The 19,830-nt window shown below is 35.9% G+C and overlaps 1 protein-coding gene across 5 annotated transcripts in view; it reads left to right on the top strand.

Annotated features, from left to right (window-relative positions):
• The window catches only part of UNC13C (unc-13 homolog C), a 646,481-nt gene that overhangs the window by 252,029 nt on the left and 374,622 nt on the right, over positions 1–19,830 (top strand). For 4 of the 5 annotated variants that reach the window (XM_043471933.1, XM_043471934.1, XM_043471935.1 and 1 more), the window contains 3 exons: positions 5,922–6,000; positions 7,033–7,038; positions 8,192–8,263. In XM_043471933.1, coding sequence (XP_043327868.1) covers positions 5,922–6,000; positions 7,033–7,038; positions 8,192–8,263 — 157 coding nt within the window. The remainder of the gene's footprint in view (positions 1–5,921; positions 6,001–7,032; positions 7,039–8,191; positions 8,264–19,830) is intronic. The other variant, XM_043471936.1, reaches the window with a different exon arrangement.

Raw genomic sequence — 19,830 nt, 5'->3', positions numbered from 1 at the left:
TGTTTCAAAACCATTGGTAGCCAAGTAGCAGTTGCAAGAGATTATAAGCCTGAGTTCTTGTTAAACTTAGTTTAAAAGTGCCCTGGGAAAGCATAATCATTTTATTCTTATTGCTAGTGATATGGCTGGACAGTTGCTCCACTTTAGAAAAATAAGGATGATTTGAAGAAGGATCACACAAGATATAGTAATGAAGCACTATTATTCATAATACCCAATCACTGTTGCTCTTGATGGCTTAAAGGACAATAATTTGGAAAAAGCTCCAATGACAATTCTGAGTTGAAGAGTAATTCTGAAAAGCTGGACTCTGAATAATAATTCATTTTGTTTAAATTTTCCTTTTCATATGTAAGAAAAAATATATGTGACATATGACAGAAATCTATGCCACAGAGTCACTTAAAGAGGGCCCTTCAGTAAGTATAAAATTTAAATTATAATTTCAAGGAGAGCATGGTGTCAGAGATTAATTTCATTTTTCCCCAATGGTGTATAAAATAGTATTTCATCTTATGACAGATAGTATCTTAGTTTTGATGAGATAAAGAATCAATAAACCTTTAGGAATTGCTGATTAACTGCCTGTGGGGAGTGAGTCATCAATTACACAAACATAAATACTCATTTGTTGTTGACAATAATGGAAATCTTTTCCAGAAAATGAAGAAAAGGAAAAGAAAATATCCTGAATGACATATCCTAATATGCTGCAAGTGAATAAAGTATATCATGGTCATCAAGAAAAGTGTTAAAATGGGTGTAAAACACATCACATTAATCCGAAAAAGCAATATTGGTCATTGTATGTTTATCATTAAGTAAGGTAATAAATGCAGAGAGTTGTTTTTTAAAGTCTTAAAGGGTGTACAGCTGTACTAGAGGAGAGGGAATTAAAATGATTTAGTTAATCTTTTACATTGCCTTAATATTCCATAATGCTAAAAAAGATTGATTATATAACCCTGCCCAATAACTGCCTTGGAAACATAGAAATAAACAGAAGTATTTTGTTTTTTTTCAGGCTTATAGTCTTCAATTAATTTAACAACTCCTTTGGATATAAGCAGAGTCTACCAATTTTCTGATTTCTAATGGAAATCAGCAAGTCTCCAAATATTACCAATTAAGCATCAAGCATCCATGTGTGGAAATAGCACATCTTTGTCCTATAATCAGAAAGTGCTGCTTTCAGGAAACCTGCTTATAGTTGTCATGCATTACTCTCCTGGTGTCTTCTCAGAGTTCTTTTTCAATCTGAATAGACTCAGTATATTATCAGGTCAATGTTGGAGTAAAAATAACTGCTATGTATTTAATAAAATCAGCTTTACCTCTTCTACCTGTGTTTCAGATTTCTTAAAAATTACTGAATACCATATATATATCTTTTAGAAATTTTGTATTATTTTTTTCTGTAATGAAATAACTGAACCTGACTCAAGGTATATAGCCATATATTTTTATACACAGATTTTATTAAACTCAGTAAACTCCTTTTAGTATAATTACGTGAAGAGGAAATAAAACCATGAAAAATATAAAGACTTTTTAAGAGAAAAAATATTGAATTAGAATACATCTCACTTAATTTAACCTATAAAATTATATCCATTGTCAATTATATATGGTCATTGACGTTCCAGATATTTCTGTGGATCTCCTAATGCCTTTGTCTCATTTGTAATGTCTGGAGTCTAAAAACTCCATTTTCATCAGGGGAACACTTGAATAGCTGGAGAGGAGGAACCACTTGGGGAGGATTGGGACTATTTTATACAGTGACAGAGGGCTTCTAATCTGAAGATAATGCCCTTTGAATACACTTTTTTAATTAAAATACTAGAAGCACCTCTAAATCAACTGGGACAGGCCTCTGAATTCTCCTACAAAATATATACATTATATATATATATATATATATATACATGTTATTAATATCAATATATATTATATGGTTATATATTATATAGTTATATTATTGTATGTTATATGTAATTATAATATATTAATATAATTATATATATCTTTATATATATATACCTTATTAAGAATGTGATGTTCAAGGCAAGACACTCCCACAATGGATATCAAGCTCTACCAGGTATTTCTAGGCCTGGGGAAGTTGCTCTCCTTAAGATTTAATAAGGGTAAAATGGGATTAATGGGAAGCCTCAACTCATATTGTTGTAAATGTGGAATTGTGTAATCATAAAAGCAGTAGAGTATGATAGTGCTAACTCTGACTTAGATCATGATCCTTGGGATGATTCTGAACTATTCTGTGCCTTTGTTTCTTCATCTATAAAATGGGAGAAGTAATTGTACCTATTCCTTAATGTATTTTTTTGAGAATAAAATTACATAATACTTGTAAAGATTGAATTTGATGATTAGTATTATATCTGGCTCCTGGTAACCACACTTAAACATCAGCTAGAATTAGCTAGTTTGCTGGCTACTTTAGAGACAGCATAATCCAATCAGCTATTACAGAAAGGGGTGAAATCAAACAGCTCTTCCCTAAAACTAGATTTCCCTTCAGAATTACCTGCTTGCTGTTGCCCCTACTGATAACTGCCTCTGACCTCCTCCTCATCCAGCCTAACTCGTTCCTTCTGGATCTTAACTGATATCCATGAACCTGACCTCTTGCCAAAAAGTTGACTATTTCCTTACCTACTGTGTTCTTTCCATGTTTCACCTTTTTACGGTTGTTGTTATTTGATCACTCCCAGACCTCTCCTGGTTAGGAAGCCTCTCCGTAACTACTATACAAATATTTGACATTTGTATAGCACTTCGTGGTATTTACCAAGCACTTCTCTATTCACAAAGTGAGGCTGTTAGGGCAGGATTTTTTTTTTTTAAGTTTGAAATAAGAGCTTTATTATTACTTGATGGATAAGCTCATTAAAGTATGTTTATCCAAACTTCTTGGAGTAATGGTAAAAATGTAAAACAAGAAAACACAACCTGATGAAGCTGCCTGTGAAGCTTAAGAGAATATATTTAACTTCATTGCAGTTATAAAAATTATAAAATATAGGTTTAATGAAATTAAATAACAAGCTCAGATGAGACGGAGGAATTTTGGATCCATGTGTTCTGACTTTGGCTCAAATTTGGCCTCAGTCCTTGTGTATCTCTCTTCTGATGAGATAAGCATAAGGGTGAAGTGTGAGATTCAAGAACATATATGTGCGTTATTGATTCCTGAATTTGTGAATATGTACAGTTACTCCAAATTCTAGATGGGCTTTGGAATTTAAGTTCCATGAGAAGGAAAACACAAAGAAAATAAATAATTTGTTATTGATAGGAAGAATATACATGACTCATTTATATAACACTTCACAGTTTTATAAATCACTTTCTCAACCATTATCACAGTTGAATATGTTTCTTTACAAAGTTATTAAAGTCACATTATTTAGGAGTCAAAACATTTCAAAACACTTGGAGGCAGTGAGTTTCTATGTAATGTGGTGGAAAGACATTTATTGATGAACATTTTATGCCATTATTATTCTGTTTGCAGAGGAGTGAAAGTAGAAACTGCATGGAATCAGAGTCTTAGTTTGGAGCAAATGAAACTGGAAAAATGCTCTGGAAACCCACTTACGTAATCCTTTCCCATCTATTTATTTATTTATTTTTACCATGTATTTAGTGTTTGCGATGTGTGTGGGAGAGGGGAGGTTCAACATGAACTAGCAGGGAGAGAAGAATATGGGAAGAAGATAGGAGGGAAGCAGGATGTCACACTGAGATAGCAGTGGTCTTTCTGAAGATGTGTTGAGGAAAAAAAAGAAAAAATACACTGCCCTTCTGTACTCTGCAGTTTCTTGGAGTTCATGAGAGAATGTTGCTAATGAGTCTTTTGTGATCTCAATTCTCACTTTTTGTCACCGTGACTATCACAGCCCTTGACCTAGAGAGTGTCTTCTGTACTCAGTCATGTCTGACTCTTTGCAAACCCATGGACTGTAGTCTGCCAGGCTCCTCTGTCCATGGGGATATTACAGGCAGGAATACTGGAGTGGGTTGCCATTTCCTCCTCAGGGGATCTTCCCAATCCAGGGATCGAACCCAGGTCTCCTGCATTGCGGGCAGATGCTATACTGCTGAGCCACCAATCAGCTGCTCTAGAGTGTCAGACAACAGAAGCTGTATTAACTCCTTTTTCACAGGTTCAGTGGTGGACCACTTAAATGTTAAATGTCATCTCCAGCTACCACACCCTGTCTCCCCTCCCATCTTTTATTCCTTCCTATTCTTTCTTTCCTCTTCCTTGGTCTCTGCCCCATAGTTACTCTTGTCCTGTATTCTGTGACCTACAGGTAACTTTTATTTCAAGTGCATGACCTTAAGTATACTCTGTTCATCACCAACAGTGACACAACCATGTGCAGTGGTTTTAATATATTTCACATGTATTACTGCATTTGGTCCTTATTTTCAAACATGTAAGTTATGACATTATTACTGTTTATTACCATCTTCATTACTATTTTGCTCTGACTACTATTTTATGAGTTGGATGATGCATTTTTGTGAATTGTCCAAGATCACCAAATCGGAAGTATTAGAGTTCAGACAGTTGGCTACTAAGAGATACAAGACAAAGGTTTGCCTTTGTTAAATTAAGCAGCAGGAATGAAAAGACAATCTTTGTGTCAGTGAAAACTGAGTATTAAAATGCTGATAACCTATTATTGGCTGTTGCAGCCTATTTCAGTGGCAGAGCTGCCCAGCTAAAACACTGTGTCCGCATTGTGATATTTCTGGTGCAAAAGTTGGCTCTCAGCTAAAGGTTAGCAGAAGTTGTGCAGTTCAAGTGAGCAGAAGGGGAAGCTATCATCAATGAAGTTAGCGCCTTTTTAGTTGTATAAAAAGACTGGCTTCAATGCAAGAAAAATCAAATTCAATCTATGAAATTTATTTTAATAAACAAATATTAATATATTTAAAAATTATTTTAAATTGCAGATATAACACATGCTTATTATAAAAATGTTGAACATTACTAAATTTATAACGTAGGGCATCTTCTCTCTTTCATCCAATTTTATTCCACAGAGGTAAGTATGGTTATCAATTTGGTGAATATATTTCTAGACATTTTCCATGTGTATATAAGCACCCATGCATATGAGGGTCAATAGGAAACTTAATAATATGGAAATATGCTTTCTTAACATACTGTATTTTTTATATATGCACATGGGTATTTAACTCATTTACTTTAATGATTGTATCACTTGCATTGTGTAATATTCTATAATTCATTCAATCAGTATACTGTTACTGAATATTTAGGTTACCTAGCTTTTGTTGTTAGTACAAAAAGTTGCAGTGAACATGCTTGTACAACATTTAATCTTGTGCATTTATCTTTGGATAATTCAGATAAGTGGAAATTATGGTACTGGGATAATCACTAGTATTTTAAGTATGTTGGTATATTCTTAAGATGCTGCTTGGGGTTCAATCTGTGAAGACACAATGTACACACACAAAAATAGTATTTTTACAATAAAAGTATTTTTTTTTTAATCATTGCAGACAGATCAAACTTTCACCAAAACTGGTTTGATTCTGTTTCTTCCACTAGGTGCAAAGTTCCATATACCTAACAATTTTAATTATCCTTTCTGTGGTACAATAAAACAATGTGTCAAATCAGGCCATATATAATTCTTCAAAGTATGGAATATCAGAGATGGAGAGTATCACTATGTGTGATAGTTGGTGTCTTGTTTTGGGGCAAGGTCCTTGAGTCTTGGATCTTTGCTGCTGTCTTAACCAGTATGGTAATCCTTTAACCTTTCTTTCACAGCCTTTTTACTACAGACAGTGGAATTTTTTTAATAGGAAGTCTATTCCCCATTGAAATCATCCTTTTTCCCCTCTTTCAGAGCTGGTCGGGGACTTTATGGTATTGACAGTATGCCAGATCTCCGCAGAAAGAAAACTCTGCCTATTGTACGAGATGTGGTGAGTCACTCCTGTTTAATTCATTTTGACTGCATGCGTTGTCTTTATTAGATGTCATATTGTCCTTCTCGTTAAATGCCTCGCCTGTAAATATTTCATAGCATAAAACACAGAAGAAGTTGGATGCTAGCAGCATTAGGCTTATTATTTCTTTAAAGTCTATTAGATGGAGGAAATAGCTCTAACCTTTTGACAGCTTTTGATATTAGGTGAAATTACAGATTGAGTTAAAATAGTGCTATAATTGAGCAAAAAGGAAGTCACATAACATGCCAGGCGGGCTTCTGCAATTGCGCTTTGATGTGCTCAATTTTATAGATGACCACGAGTTTAATTTGCAGTGGAAGGCTGGATTTGAAGTCCTCACCTTAGCCCTATAATCTTTAACATTTTATAAAGCAAGCAGAAAATGTTAATCAGTTCTTTATTCTTTTATGTTAAGATCAAATCTAACCAAATTAATAAGCTGTTTCACTCTCCAAAAAAAACCATGGCTTCCAGGTCATTACAGCCTATATTAGCCCTGAACACAACTCTGAATAACAAACTCTCCTATAAGGAAATATGCTGGAGACTGCTGAGAAATGAAAAGAATGAATAATAGTCTGTATTAAAGTCTGAAAAAATAGCCCATCAACAGGAAAAAGAAATGTTTTCTATCATTCACAGTGTTTTCATGTTTTGGAGGCATACTCTTAATGGTTTATTACATGAAAAATATATTTCTCTCAGAGAAACTGAAGTTTCCCTTTTATAACAATGTACACAGCTTCTTGATACTGGTAATTTTTAATTTTGCTGTGAAAGCCTTTATCTGAAGGTCATCACTTTAGCTTTAAATTAGAAAAGACAAAATATTTCCTGGAAAAATCTTATGCTGGAAAGCATGATATGTCTGTACAGTTAGCTCAGATTCCTGCCATTGTAGTGTGACATCATTTTTTAGCATTAGGCTTATTTAACATTATTATGTTCTTTTCTCATATGTCTAATTATTTATATTTTATTTTCTCTATCACTTGGACTCTTCAGGCCATGGTAAGTGATTTTAAATGTATTTAATTACTATTTGGCAGTCTTCTCAAATGTATACTGCTCTTATTTATTTATGTGATCAAAGAGAACATGGTGGGGAAATAAAAAGAAACATACAAGAAGTTTGGGTTCTATAAGAATTTAACATCTCAATTCTGAAAGATAGAACAACTTATGTAAATAGCAAGTGCAAATATGGACTGAAATAGACTAAAAACATAATTTGAGGGACAGTAGTTGTCAGAGATAAAAGACTATCTTTGGAGATAAGTGCCCTATAAGTTTATGTGGTAGGGTTGGAGACAGATGGAAAGTCACCTCCCCACTTAGGTCTGTACTGAACTTAACTAGGCACAGTGTCTTTGTGGCTCCAAGTAGATATATTTCTGACCAGATGAATTATTCCACTCTGACTTCCCTTTGTTCCTAATGGGGGAGAATATTTAATATTCCCATGTAGAACTGATTTCCACAGTTCTCTATAGTACCATTGAGTATATTATACATTATGTCATGTATGTTTCTAGTGGGAGCAGTATAATGGTTCTATTTTACAAGGGAAACTAAAGGAATGTAACTCTTATTTGAAATCACCTAAGTTACCAGCATTGATTGAAAAAAACAAATCTGGGAATGATGATTCTCACTTGATAAAATGGATACTTGGTAAGAAAATGCATTGGCTAGATATGGAAGCATATTTCAGGAAACTATAGACAATTCAAGAATCATCTAATACCTGTTGTGATTCAGGGCTATCAGAGAGGTCAGCTGGCTCTGTGTCAATGGTCATGTTTTATGAAGGCATGTGATTATGGTCCTCTTGGAGAAAAACAATGTTTTAGAAGTCTCATGCTAGCCTAGAAACCTTGGGTTACTCAGCCTTCCTTACTGGGCCTCAGTTTTATCATTTGTAAAATGTAGGGTCTAGGTTTGATGATTTAAAAGGGACTTTTTTAGCTTTAATATTCTGTGATTCCACATTCTGGATGAATTGGCTGACTACTGAATATGGTAGGTCCCTGTTACCTAAAGTATGAATAGTGATAGTCTATACTCTTACATCTTCATCTTCTGCTGAGTAATAGGTGAATAACAGTCACTTCATGTATCAGTAACTCACAATTTTTTTTTTTGTTTGTTTTAATTTTTTAAGACCCTGGCTGCCCGGAAGTCTGGACTCTCCCTGGCTATGGTGATTAGGCCATCTTTAAACAATGAGGAATTGGTAGGTGCAGAGTCAGCTACTAACTATGCATTGATCATAGTCTGGGGAAAAGCATTCTGCTTGGGCTGCTTGTTTGTTATGTTTATTCCAAAGTTCTAGGAATAACTGGGAACATGCAGAAAGTCTCACCCTGAACAAATTTCCTCAAAGCCTCAGCTGCACTATCATACAAATTATCCTGTGTTGCTCAAATATTCATGTACCTTCCATCTTTACAAATGCTGTTTCATCCAAACACAGTTTGCTTGTTATAATCCACCTGAAAATTCCTGCTAAATTTCTACATAGACCACATGTTGCCTCGATTTTGAGGCTTTCCCAAACAACCCCCTCCTCTTTTGGCTCAGTTATTTGTTTCTTCCTCTGGGCCTTCCTAGCATTTAATCACAACCTCCAGAGGATGGTATGGTTAAGAGTGAAAGCTGCTTGCGGTGAGTCCCATTTGGATCACTAAATTAGCTTATTGTATCTGGCAAGTTATGTAACTTCTCTGGGCCTGAGTTCTCTCATGTGTATAGTGATGTGATAATAATACAGAAGATGAAGGGATTGGATAAGTGTTTAACATGCTTGCACAGGCTAGGGTACAGTATATAATAAATACAAGCTGGCGCTTTTATTATTTTTGTTAGTACAATTTGATTATTTTGCATAAACCTTCCCTTTTGACTCCATGGGGGTAAGAACTGTATCTTGTTTGATGTTCTTGTTAAATTGCTTACTACATAGTCTGGCATGAGATAGATGCTTTGTCAATTCCTTATTGAATGAAAGAACCAACATGATTAGAAGGTAGAAATAGGTTGCAAGTATCTAGATCAGGGATTCTTGTATTTCACTCATTAGAATTGCCTGTGTGTCTGTGTATGTGTGTGTGTATGTGTGTATTGCTCAGTCATGTCCTACTGTTTGCAACTCCATGGACTGTAGCTCGCCAGGCTCCTCTGTCCATGGAATTCTCCAGGCAAGAATACTGGAGTGGATTGCCATTCCCTTCTCCAGGGGATCTTCCCGACCTGGGATCATACTCAGGTTTCTCCTGCACTGCACGCAGATTCTTTACCCTCTGAGCCATCTAGAATCACCTAGGGGAGCTTTCAAACCCTGATGCCTGAGTCTCACTCCCATGAATGATTTAACTGGCTTCAAGTGTAACCTGGATAGAAGGGTTAAAAAAAAAACAAAACAAAAACACACACACACTCCCAGCTAATTCCAATGAGCAGTGGATGTTGTGCCATGGTAACTGCATCCTGCCAGCCACTACACTGGGCTTGTATCCAAGAATATTTATCTGTGCCCCCCTTTATTGCAACTGTGTACTCTACCTCCTCCAATTTTAGAGACTTTGTCTTTCTTAGAGAATAAAAACATGGCTACTATTGCTTGTTTTAAATTTCTATATACTTGACATGTAAACACCATTAATTACATTTATATTTCTCATTTTCTTCTTTCATTGTCATCTTCCACCCAAAGCCAACCTTTCCTAGGTCTGCATCAGTAAACCCTCCTCAACCCAATATATATCAGCAGGAGTACACGTCTATTTGAATATCTGGGTGCTATGGTGCGTTCAGAACATTTTGTATTGTGCCATGGTATTTTTAAAACATGACTGCTTTCCCAGGGGCTTATTTTTATCTATTGGGTTTATGATACCATGTAATACTTCCAGTGTAGTTTGGATACAAGAGAAAATAAACATTCTCTGATATATGAAAAAGCCTTGTATTGCTAACTGAATCTCAGAGTATCCAGTCTTTTGCTTTAGAGGAAATAATCAAAATGGAAGGCTTTTATTGATAGACATGTTTTAAAATATGGTCTTTGGTTTAAAGCACAAATACTCATCCCTATGAAAAGAGGAAAGTAATAGAAATTAGGAATGCCATTACATTTTCTGATGCTCTGACAGAGAGCACACCCTCACTGTATGGTTAAAATAGCTATTGATCAACTGTTCCTTTACTTAAAAGTATTCATTTTCTTTAGTTTCAGAAGGCCTCTGTAAAAAATTTTTCTGTGTGAGTGTTGGGTGGATGAACCAAGCCCAACAGTTCCTGCTAAAACTCATAAAGCCCATTTCCCTGGGGCCAGTGTCTCAAAAAGCAAATGAAATATGACTTCCATACAACAGGCATATTAAATGTCATTCTTGACAAGCTGTCACATTAAGTCATTACATGGGCAACTAATATAAATGCTGGAGTGAATAATTTCTAGCTCCTGGTGCCACAAGTCCCAGGCACCCTCAATGTGAAGCATGAAATATTTGCCTTTACATGAAGAAAAATGACTCGGCCATGCGGAAAAATGGTAGCCTTCTATTTTAATAGCCCTATTCTATTTGAATTAAAGAGATGTACAGTAAAAAGCTCAGTCATCTCTTCCAAGGAAGGAAAGTGCTCTAAAATCTGAGGCAAGTTGACAGTGGGTAGGCCAGCACCATCTCCATTGACACACAGTTGGCAGTGGGCAAATCACTGCCAGGTGCTCCATCCGTCACCAATTCCCACTCACCATAAGGAGATACTGGGGTTGATTGGGAATCTCAGTCTATTTAGCCCTTAAGGCCTACAATTTCTAAATAGTTCAATCTGGTTGAATAACACAAGACAGAATAACAATCTGGTATTCATACACAGTAATCTGCCTGGCACTGTACTGCTTAGCTTTGTACTTGTTTTCTCAGTGATAATTTCCTAGGTTTGGACCCAATAGTAGCACAATGAAAATAAATCCACTCAACATTTTAAGAAATATGGATTGCCTAACTGTGTTTCAGGCATTGTTTCAGATTTTGGAAATAAGGCAGAGAACAATTCATCTAAAAATCCCTGCCGCCATGATGCTTATAATGTAGTGAAAGGAGAACTGAGGTAACAGTCACCCAAGGACTGTTGCCATGGTTCTTAGCAGAAGGTCTTAGTTGGTGGGGTATTTAAATTAAGATAGGCTTAGATGATGGTTATAGGAAACTCAGAGTGAAGAACCCAAATCACCAAGGCTAAAAGAGATTCTCGAACATGGTTTGTTCTATCTGGGTTGATGGCCATGTTTAGGAGGCTGGCCTAAGGACGTGCTTATAGAGTGTATGAATTCTCATTAAGGGTTGATTTGTCTAGGGATATAGAGGTCCTTCTTCTAATACAGGATTCAGGCCAAAGTAAAGAGACTGGCAAGAACTAGGTGTGAGAGTGATCAGGAAATCAGACCTGGGTCCTATTCCTAGCATGACGCTAGAAGGATACATAGGAGAAGGAAACAGGTCAGAACCACCTGCCTAGTATCTGGGATTCAGTCTGGAAGTTGAAGGCTCACAGTTCAGCCAAGGAGTCTGGGGTCCTGCTCAGAAACAGGAATCCTTTCAAACCACGTGAATGATTGTTGAAGTGATGTGACTTGAACTTGAATCTCAGCTCCACCTCTTACTGCTTTGCAGAACTCATTTCTTGTAGTTATACTTTATCTCCCTGAGACTTGTTTACCTCATCCTTAAATTAATACAATAATACTTATTTAACAATGAGTGAGAATTAAGGAAATGTCTTGCGAGGCACAGCAATGGCCATCAGGGCAATGAGGTAGGAACTTAAGGTGAAGAAAGCAGAGTACATGCTGAGCCCGGTGCATCCCTGTCGCCTTTGCAACTGAGGGACAGGTTGCAGGAGTATTCACAGGGGCTTCGTTACAAGTAGTGTTGCTGTTGGTCTTGCTTCCTGCCTTCTTCAAGAGCATGGTCCTAGGCTTGAGAAAAGTGTTGGTCCAAGCCCACCATTTATTAACTGAAGGAACTTGGGCAAGTTACTAAAATTTTCTTGGCTTCAGTTTTCTCATATATTTGCTAATTATGTAAAATGTTTGTACCCACATTCATTAGTCAAATGACTTATGGTTTACCATGTCTTTGAACAATCATGGCGACAATAATAAATTGTTAGGCTGGAGAGCTTTCTTTTTCATCACTTCTCTGGGATGATCTATGTGAAATGAGTGTTGCTATCCCTTGAAAGACTGACAAAATTTGCCTCTTAAAAGCATCTTGTAGTTTTGTTTTGGGTCTTTTTTTTTTTTTTTTGAAGGTAGTTATTTGACTACTGAATCAATTTATTTAGTGTAACAGTTCTATTCCTGTTATTTAACCATTTGTTCTTGAGTCAATTTTGATAATTTATATTTTTCCCAAAGGTTGTCTTTTTTCCTAAATTTTCAGTTTGAATACCATCAAATTGTTCATGTAATTGTATCATTCATAAAAGCTTGAGCTGTTTTTATCTTATTTGTACGTTTTTCTCTTTTGTAAATCAGTATACAAGAGATTCTCTGGCATTTGTTGACTCCATATTGTTGATTTGCTTTCTATTTCATTTATTTCTGCTCTTGTCTTATTCGAATTCATCTTCTACTGTTTATATTTATCTTGAAGCTATTTTTCTCACTTAAGCTGAATATGTAGTTTGTTAATTTTTATTGTTGCTGTTAACTATTGTTGTTGTCCAGTCGCGAAGCCCTGTTTGACTCTTTGCAACCCCATGAACCACAGCATGCCAATCTTCCCTATCCTTCAATATCTCCCAGAGTTTGCTCAAACTCATGTCCATTGAGTCAGTGATGCCTTCCAACCATTTCATCCTCTTTTGCACCCTTCTCCTCTTGCCCTCAATCTTTCCCAGCATCAGGTTCTTTAACTATTGCATACACACAAAATACATACAGCATCAACGAAGTGAAAAACAGTACAAACACCTGTATATCCGTCACTTAGCTTTGAAAAGAGAATATTTCCACCCTCTGTGTATTCCTTTCTCATTTTCTTCCTCCTTCCAAACTTCAAAGATTTTATATCTATCATTTTATTGCTTTTGTTTATATTTTTAACCACATGTGTATAACTTAATTTTCTTTTTGTCTTTTCTAACGTATGCATTTAAAACTATCCATTTTCCTCTTAGCATACTTTAGCTGCATCATACAAATTTTGATATATAGTGCTTTTATTGTTGTTTAGATAGAATTGTTTCATAAATGGTCCAGTGATTAATATTTTGACTCATCAGTTATATGGAAAGTGTTTTAATTAATATTCCAAAGATAGGGCTTTATTTTGTTACTGCATTGTATTCAGAGGAGATGGACTGTACTTCAGTCTTTCTTATTTGAGGATTGCTTTATAGCTTAATATATGATCAGCATTGTAGATATCCCATTGGAGCTTTTTTCTTTTAGTACATAAGTTTTGGAACTTCTATATCCCTAATAATTTCTTTCAACTTTTGCTAGTGATCCTAGTAATCTTTTAATGCTTAATCTTTTTAATGCTTTTTCCTTAAAAATATTCTATGTGATATTAATACAACTACACTAAATTTTAGTTCAGTTGGTAAAGAATCTGCCTGCAATGCAGGAGACCCCAGTTCAATTCCTCGGTCAGGAAGATCTGCTAGAGAAGGGATAGGCTACCCACTCTAGTATTCTTGGGCTTCCCTTGTGGCTCAGCTGGTAAAGAATCCACCTGCAATGCAGGAGACCTGGGTTCGATCCCGGGCTTGGGAAGATCCCCTGGAGAAGGGAAAGGCTACCCACTCCAGTATTCTGGCCTGGGGAATTCCATGGACTGTAGTCCATGGGGTCGCAAAGAGTTTGAGATAACTGAGTTGTTTTCACTTTCACTAAATTAGGTTAGTAACCTCCTTGATAGAACCTTTTCTAGCCCTTTATTTACATTTTATTGTGTCTTTATTCATATCTTATAGAAAAGCAACTTGATTTTAAAATTTAATTACAGAATTTTCATTTTTATGGGTGAATTCTATATTGTGGGTGAATTATTTCTATTACTTTTTTTAAAATTTACTATTTCTCTTCATTTTACTCTATTTCCTTTCTAGGTCTAATTTCTGTAGATTGAGTTTTCTTTACTTTCCCTGCTTTCCATTAAATAGATTGAAGTTATCTATACTATTTAAATGAAGTAGATAATTTTTTTAAATATTTACTTAAAATACTTTTCATTTTTTAAAGTTGATCAATAGTCCTGTCTTAAATACACACACACACAAACACACACACGTATATATAAAGATCTGAAAGCACTTAGGCTTTGGTTACTACTTTCAGTGCCCACGTTAGGTAGGAGGCAAGTCTGAATGTCATATCTGAAAATGATATGAAAAGCCCAAGGTCAAAGCCCATGGACTTTAACTGGATTCCAAACATATCTTCTAGGTTTCCAGAGAATCCACTTTTGTAATTTTCTCGTTAAGTTCCTTTTTAAAAACTTTCTAAGATAACTGGGGAATCTGTTTCTTTTGAGCCCCTTCTATATAGTAAAATGTTTTTTTTTTTTTTTTCCCACAAAAAACAGGAAAATGTTTTTTTGTTTTTTTCTGGCTAGGTTGCCAGATTAGTTTTTCAATATATAAAATGAATATACTGATATTTCTAGAAGATTGTTGGGGAATCAAATGAGATAAATTGAGAGCACTTCAACCCTTTTGGACACATGGTGAAATGTGAGTGTTACTTGCTTAGTCATGTCCAACTCTTTCAACCTCATGGACTGTAGCCCACCAGGCTTCCCTGCCCATGGAATTCTCCAGGCAAGAATACTGGAGTGGGTTGCCACTGCCTTCTCCTGGGGCTCTTCCTGACCCAGGGATCGAACCTGGATCTCCCGCATTACAGGCACATTCTTTAGTGTTTGAGCCACCAGGGAGCCCCTTGGACACATAAATATGTAGTAAATATTATTATTATTTATGATTGTCTGCTTTCACTACACGGCTTTCCATTGATGCATGAGTGACTTTCTTAAGTTACTAAAGAAAACAGTAGAATAGGTTCCCTTTAAGAGAGATGCTCACCCCTTTCCCTCTTTTCCTTTTATAATATCCTAATCCTTCTCCCTTCTCTTTCATGACCTCTATCAGAAGATTTATAAAAACTCAGTCTCTGCCCCAACTGATGAGAACTAGACCTTTCCACATTAAAATGTCCAAAGTTTCCCCCACTGGAGAAATTCACATTATTTTTGGCCTCTTATATTTAATAAGTTACTCATCTTATACCACTTTCTTTATAGATACATATTCTTGAAAGTTTGAATTGGAGAAAAACCGATACTTATAGGACATGATGAATTTGTCCTAATTTGTTATCAGATCAAATTCCTTGTCATGTCTTGGCATGAAACAAAATTATCTTTTAAAGTGTGTATCCTGTATTGTCCTCTTCTTAAATTATTGAGTCATCTGTTTTATCACTGTTCTACCCTCTTTATTTGGAATCAATCTCTTACTTACTAAAGTCAGTGGTAATGTGAATAAAAATAAATTACATAAAGTGTTCCATGTAGAGGCACATAACTTTTAGTCTCTGTAATTTGTGCTATAAAAATTTTGCCTGAGTAATTTTACCTTCTGGTGTCAATCTTATGTAATGATTAGTCTGATTAAAAAATCAGTCATGAAATTATGTCTGTTTTTATGCTCAGGAACTTATTCTACCATTGTTCTGTCCTCATAACAAATTTCAAAGGTCACATTCTGTCTAACTTTTGCTCTGCAAATCTTTCTGATGCTTTTGTCCAGAAATAGCAAAATGATACATAGAGGGCAGTAAATTGATTTCTTTTCTAAAAAGCATGCATTAAGCACATGAAATACGCTTCAAAACAGAAAGCATACTTTTTCCCTAGAATGATCAAAATGTGATTGTTTTTAAGTGTAGGAAAATGATGGTTTGCATATTCCTATGAGGGAATACAAAAAGAAAAATAGTACTTTATTAGTTAAGTCACTGGTTAACATGGGGGCGGGGGGAGAGAAAAGGTATGTGGCAAATGGAGGCAACCAAGCTTTGTTCCTGTTGTAAGTGTCAACAGTTGGTAGATTGGAATTTTGGTGGCCCCAAAAACACAGGTAATTGTTCTCGGTAGGAGGCTTGATTGCCTTATTTCTTGGACTCATTCTAATTTCCCCATATAGCTGTCAATAGGAAAGGCAATTCCAGAGCCCTAATTTTTCAGGAAGTGATTTAGTAGAGCAACTTGCTTTAAATTCCAGTTTGTCAGAGCAGGAATTTTTAACAAAATCTGTGTCTAAAATATGAGCATCTTCCCCTTTGTAGTCCATAGGTCATACTTAGTTACTAAGTCTTATCTGAGTGAAAGTGTTCCTTGTTCTCATTTGTACAGATCAAGGCACTGTTGAAACACAATAAAATTGCCTTATTTTCTGGAATCACTTCAGTAGTATAAAAGTAATGTTTATTATTTTTTACTTCTCTGCAAAAGCCTGATATCCTGGCTATAAATATAAAAATTACTGGAAGACTATGGGTCAACCATGCCTAACTTTGAAAGATTATGCTATTTTTTATTTTAGTGCTTTTTCAGTTTATAAATTACTTTTGCAGTGACCATAGATTTTATTATTATCAGAACATACATTTTAGCTAATAATATTACATTGACTGTACAAGATTTGAAAAGTTTAGAAGCATTTAAAATAGATTAGTGGCAAGTCTCCCAAATCGCTGAATCCACTCTGTCCCTCAGTCCTAATTCCAGTAATTAGGATTCTGCTTGTTCTTTGAACCATCTTCTCCATATGTCTGGTTCCTTGTTTACCTAGGCCAGAGACCCTCTCTTGATAACATAATTCCCAGTTCCCATCCTTTCACATCAGCTAGCATCCTATTAGCTGCACCAAGTTATCTTTCTATCTATTCTGAGTGCTGGTATGCATCGATATATATGTGTATATATTTTATCCTCCTGTTAATCCAATTCTTAATCCAAGGTAAGTGGCAGACTTTCATTTCCCATGGCTCATTTTAGGGTTTTCCTTTATTTTCTTCTCTTTTGTTTTTATTCCGTGCCCCATATCCTAAGTTTTTACCTTATTCCACAAAAGCTATGTCCTTGTAATCTTATTTTATCTGCTCTTATTTTGCTGCTAAAAATACACTCTTTTCCTCAGTATACCATATTCCCCTGAGATGATCATATCAGATGTATTTTTCCATGCTTTCCTTAGCTATTGATTTCCTGAATTTCTATGTTGACCATCATTCTATCTTATGCTTTGTTGGAATAAGAAATATGTTCATAAACCATTTATTTTAGAGTGATTTTCAGCTTAGTAAACACATGCCCATATCCCCAAAATCAAGAATGAAAAACTCATATTATCATTTTCTTGAGACTGGGGACATATACCCTCTCCCTCTAGTAAATTATCTAATGTTTTTGTCCAGCTTCTATTGCTTTCAAATGTTATGGTTTATTTTAATGCCCTATTCAATTGATTTTTCATGTGCTGTCTGATAAATTTTCCATGTTTCTTCTTTTTTGAAATTAGCTTCTCTTCTCATGAAATGGACCATACCTCTTTAACCAAACCAAAACAAACATTGCAATTTCAATGAAACCTTCTCAGCTATCTGTCAAAACTTTCACTTATTTTCCTTCAACATGTGTAATATTTTAGCAAGTGTTCCTTATATTAATACTCTTACTACAGCCTAAAGATTTAGAGAACTGACTGTATATCACTTGAATTCAATAAAAAGAAAATGGACATGGGGATTAGATAAAATGCGTTAATCATTAAAGTTAAATTATGTGGATAAATTCATATTAAAAAGCAACTGCTTGCCTAACTCTAGGCTTCCCTGATAGATCAGTTGGTAAAGAATCTGCCTGCAATGCGGGACACCCCGGTTCTATCCCTGGGTCAGGAAGACCTGCTGGAGAAGGGATAGGTTACCCACTCCAGTATTCTTGGGCTTCCCTTGTGGTTCAGCTGGTAAAGAATCTGCCCAACTCTGCTTTCTAAGTTAATATGTATCTCTCTCTTTTCTTGTGTTCAGTAGCAGACTCTGTTCTTTTCATACCCAGTTTCCAGTTAGAATTGTTGTTTTTTTTCCCCCTACTAAGACAACAAATTATGCAATTGCAAATATCGCTGAACTCCATTCTTGTTTGTTTGTTTGTTTTTTAGCTAAACCAACAATTCTGTACTATGCACACGCACACACAGTCCCCCAGGCCCTCAGCTCAGTTAGAACATAAAACTATCTATGTAGAACTAATGGTATATCTCTTATGCCAAGAATCATTCAGTTCACTTCAATGATATTGAATATCACTCTGCTAGACAGTAAAGGGGAAGCAAAGATGAATAATACATGCTTCTAATTCTAATAGAACTCTTTTAACAGTTCTTTTCAAGACATGACATCTTCATTACAGAATGAAACCAAGAGATTTATTGACTCAGATTATCTTTATTGAAAAGTGATGGATCCACTTGTTCTATGTAAACCCTAACAAAGGGTTCCCCTACTTGAGAAGTTCCCATATTTTGAACACACTTTTGGTCTGCAGACTCACTTGAAATGTAAAGAACTTTGATCAGACCCTCATTGAGTAGCAAGGCTGGATCTTGTGTTTCAAAAGGTAGAAAAATTTTTAGTGAAGATTAGCTTCCTGGTAGGGAAACTCCTTGTACCATTACCAGAGATATTCTGGGGAAACGCCTGGTGAGGGGAACTACTGTTAAAAGGAAAAGTGCTGTTTCCATACTTTGAAATTGAAGAATAATAGAAAGGTAGCCATTTCAACACTGTGGGAGGATACTCTGAAATGAGATTTAAGGATGATTAATGAAAAACACACGCACTTCCCTCCTAGTGTTGCTTATCAGCTAGACTCCTACAGGATTTACGTAAACAACTATTCATCAGGCATCAGATGGTTGTGGGGATTGTAAATGTAACTTCAGAGAGTGCTGGTCTTTCTCCCCAGTGAGTCACCGGCAGAGTGGGAAATGAGAAGCAAAGAGACTCATCTAAACAAATCTGCAGTATGAGCACTCATACTTAGCATTTATTCAGTGTTTGAAGTCTATGGGCTATATTTGTTACTATCACACAGTTTGATCAGCACACAGACAGGTAGAGCAGGAAACTGAGGATTAGAGAATTTAAGTCTCTCCATAGATTATGAGACTCTTAAGTAGCGCAACATTCATTTCATGCCATGAAAAGGTGTTGTACCCTAACACCCAGAGACAAGACAGCTCCTGCCTTCTGAAGCCCATTTCAACTGTCATGCGACAGAGCCTGTGCTCAGGAACTCGGGCCTCCGGGCTCCTTGTTCAGTGCTCACTTCACCAATGGCTTCCGTGTACTGTTAAAAGTTATCTCCGTTCAGTCATCTGTAAAGATGTGGATGGAGCTAGAGTCTGTTATACAGAGTGCAGTCAGACAGAAAGAGGAAAACAAATATTATATATTACTGCATATGCATGGAATCTAGAAAAATGGTACAGATTAATGTATTTACAGGGCAGGAATAGAGATGGAGACATACAGAATGAACAAGTGGACATGGTGGGGAGAGGAGTGGAATTCATTGGGAGATTAGCACTGACATATGTATACACTACCATGTGTAAAGTAGATAGCTAGTGGGAACCTGCTGTGTAACAGGAGCTCAGCTCTGTGATGACTTGAGGGGTGGGATGGGGTGGGGAGGGAAACCAGAGAGGGAGGGGATA

The sequence above is a fragment of the Cervus canadensis genome, chromosome 6 (assembly GCF_019320065.1).
Source record: "Cervus canadensis isolate Bull #8, Minnesota chromosome 6, ASM1932006v1, whole genome shotgun sequence".
NCBI classification, from domain to species: Eukaryota; Metazoa; Chordata; class Mammalia; order Artiodactyla; family Cervidae; genus Cervus; species Cervus canadensis.
This window is presented reverse-complemented; position numbering and strand designations above follow the sequence as displayed.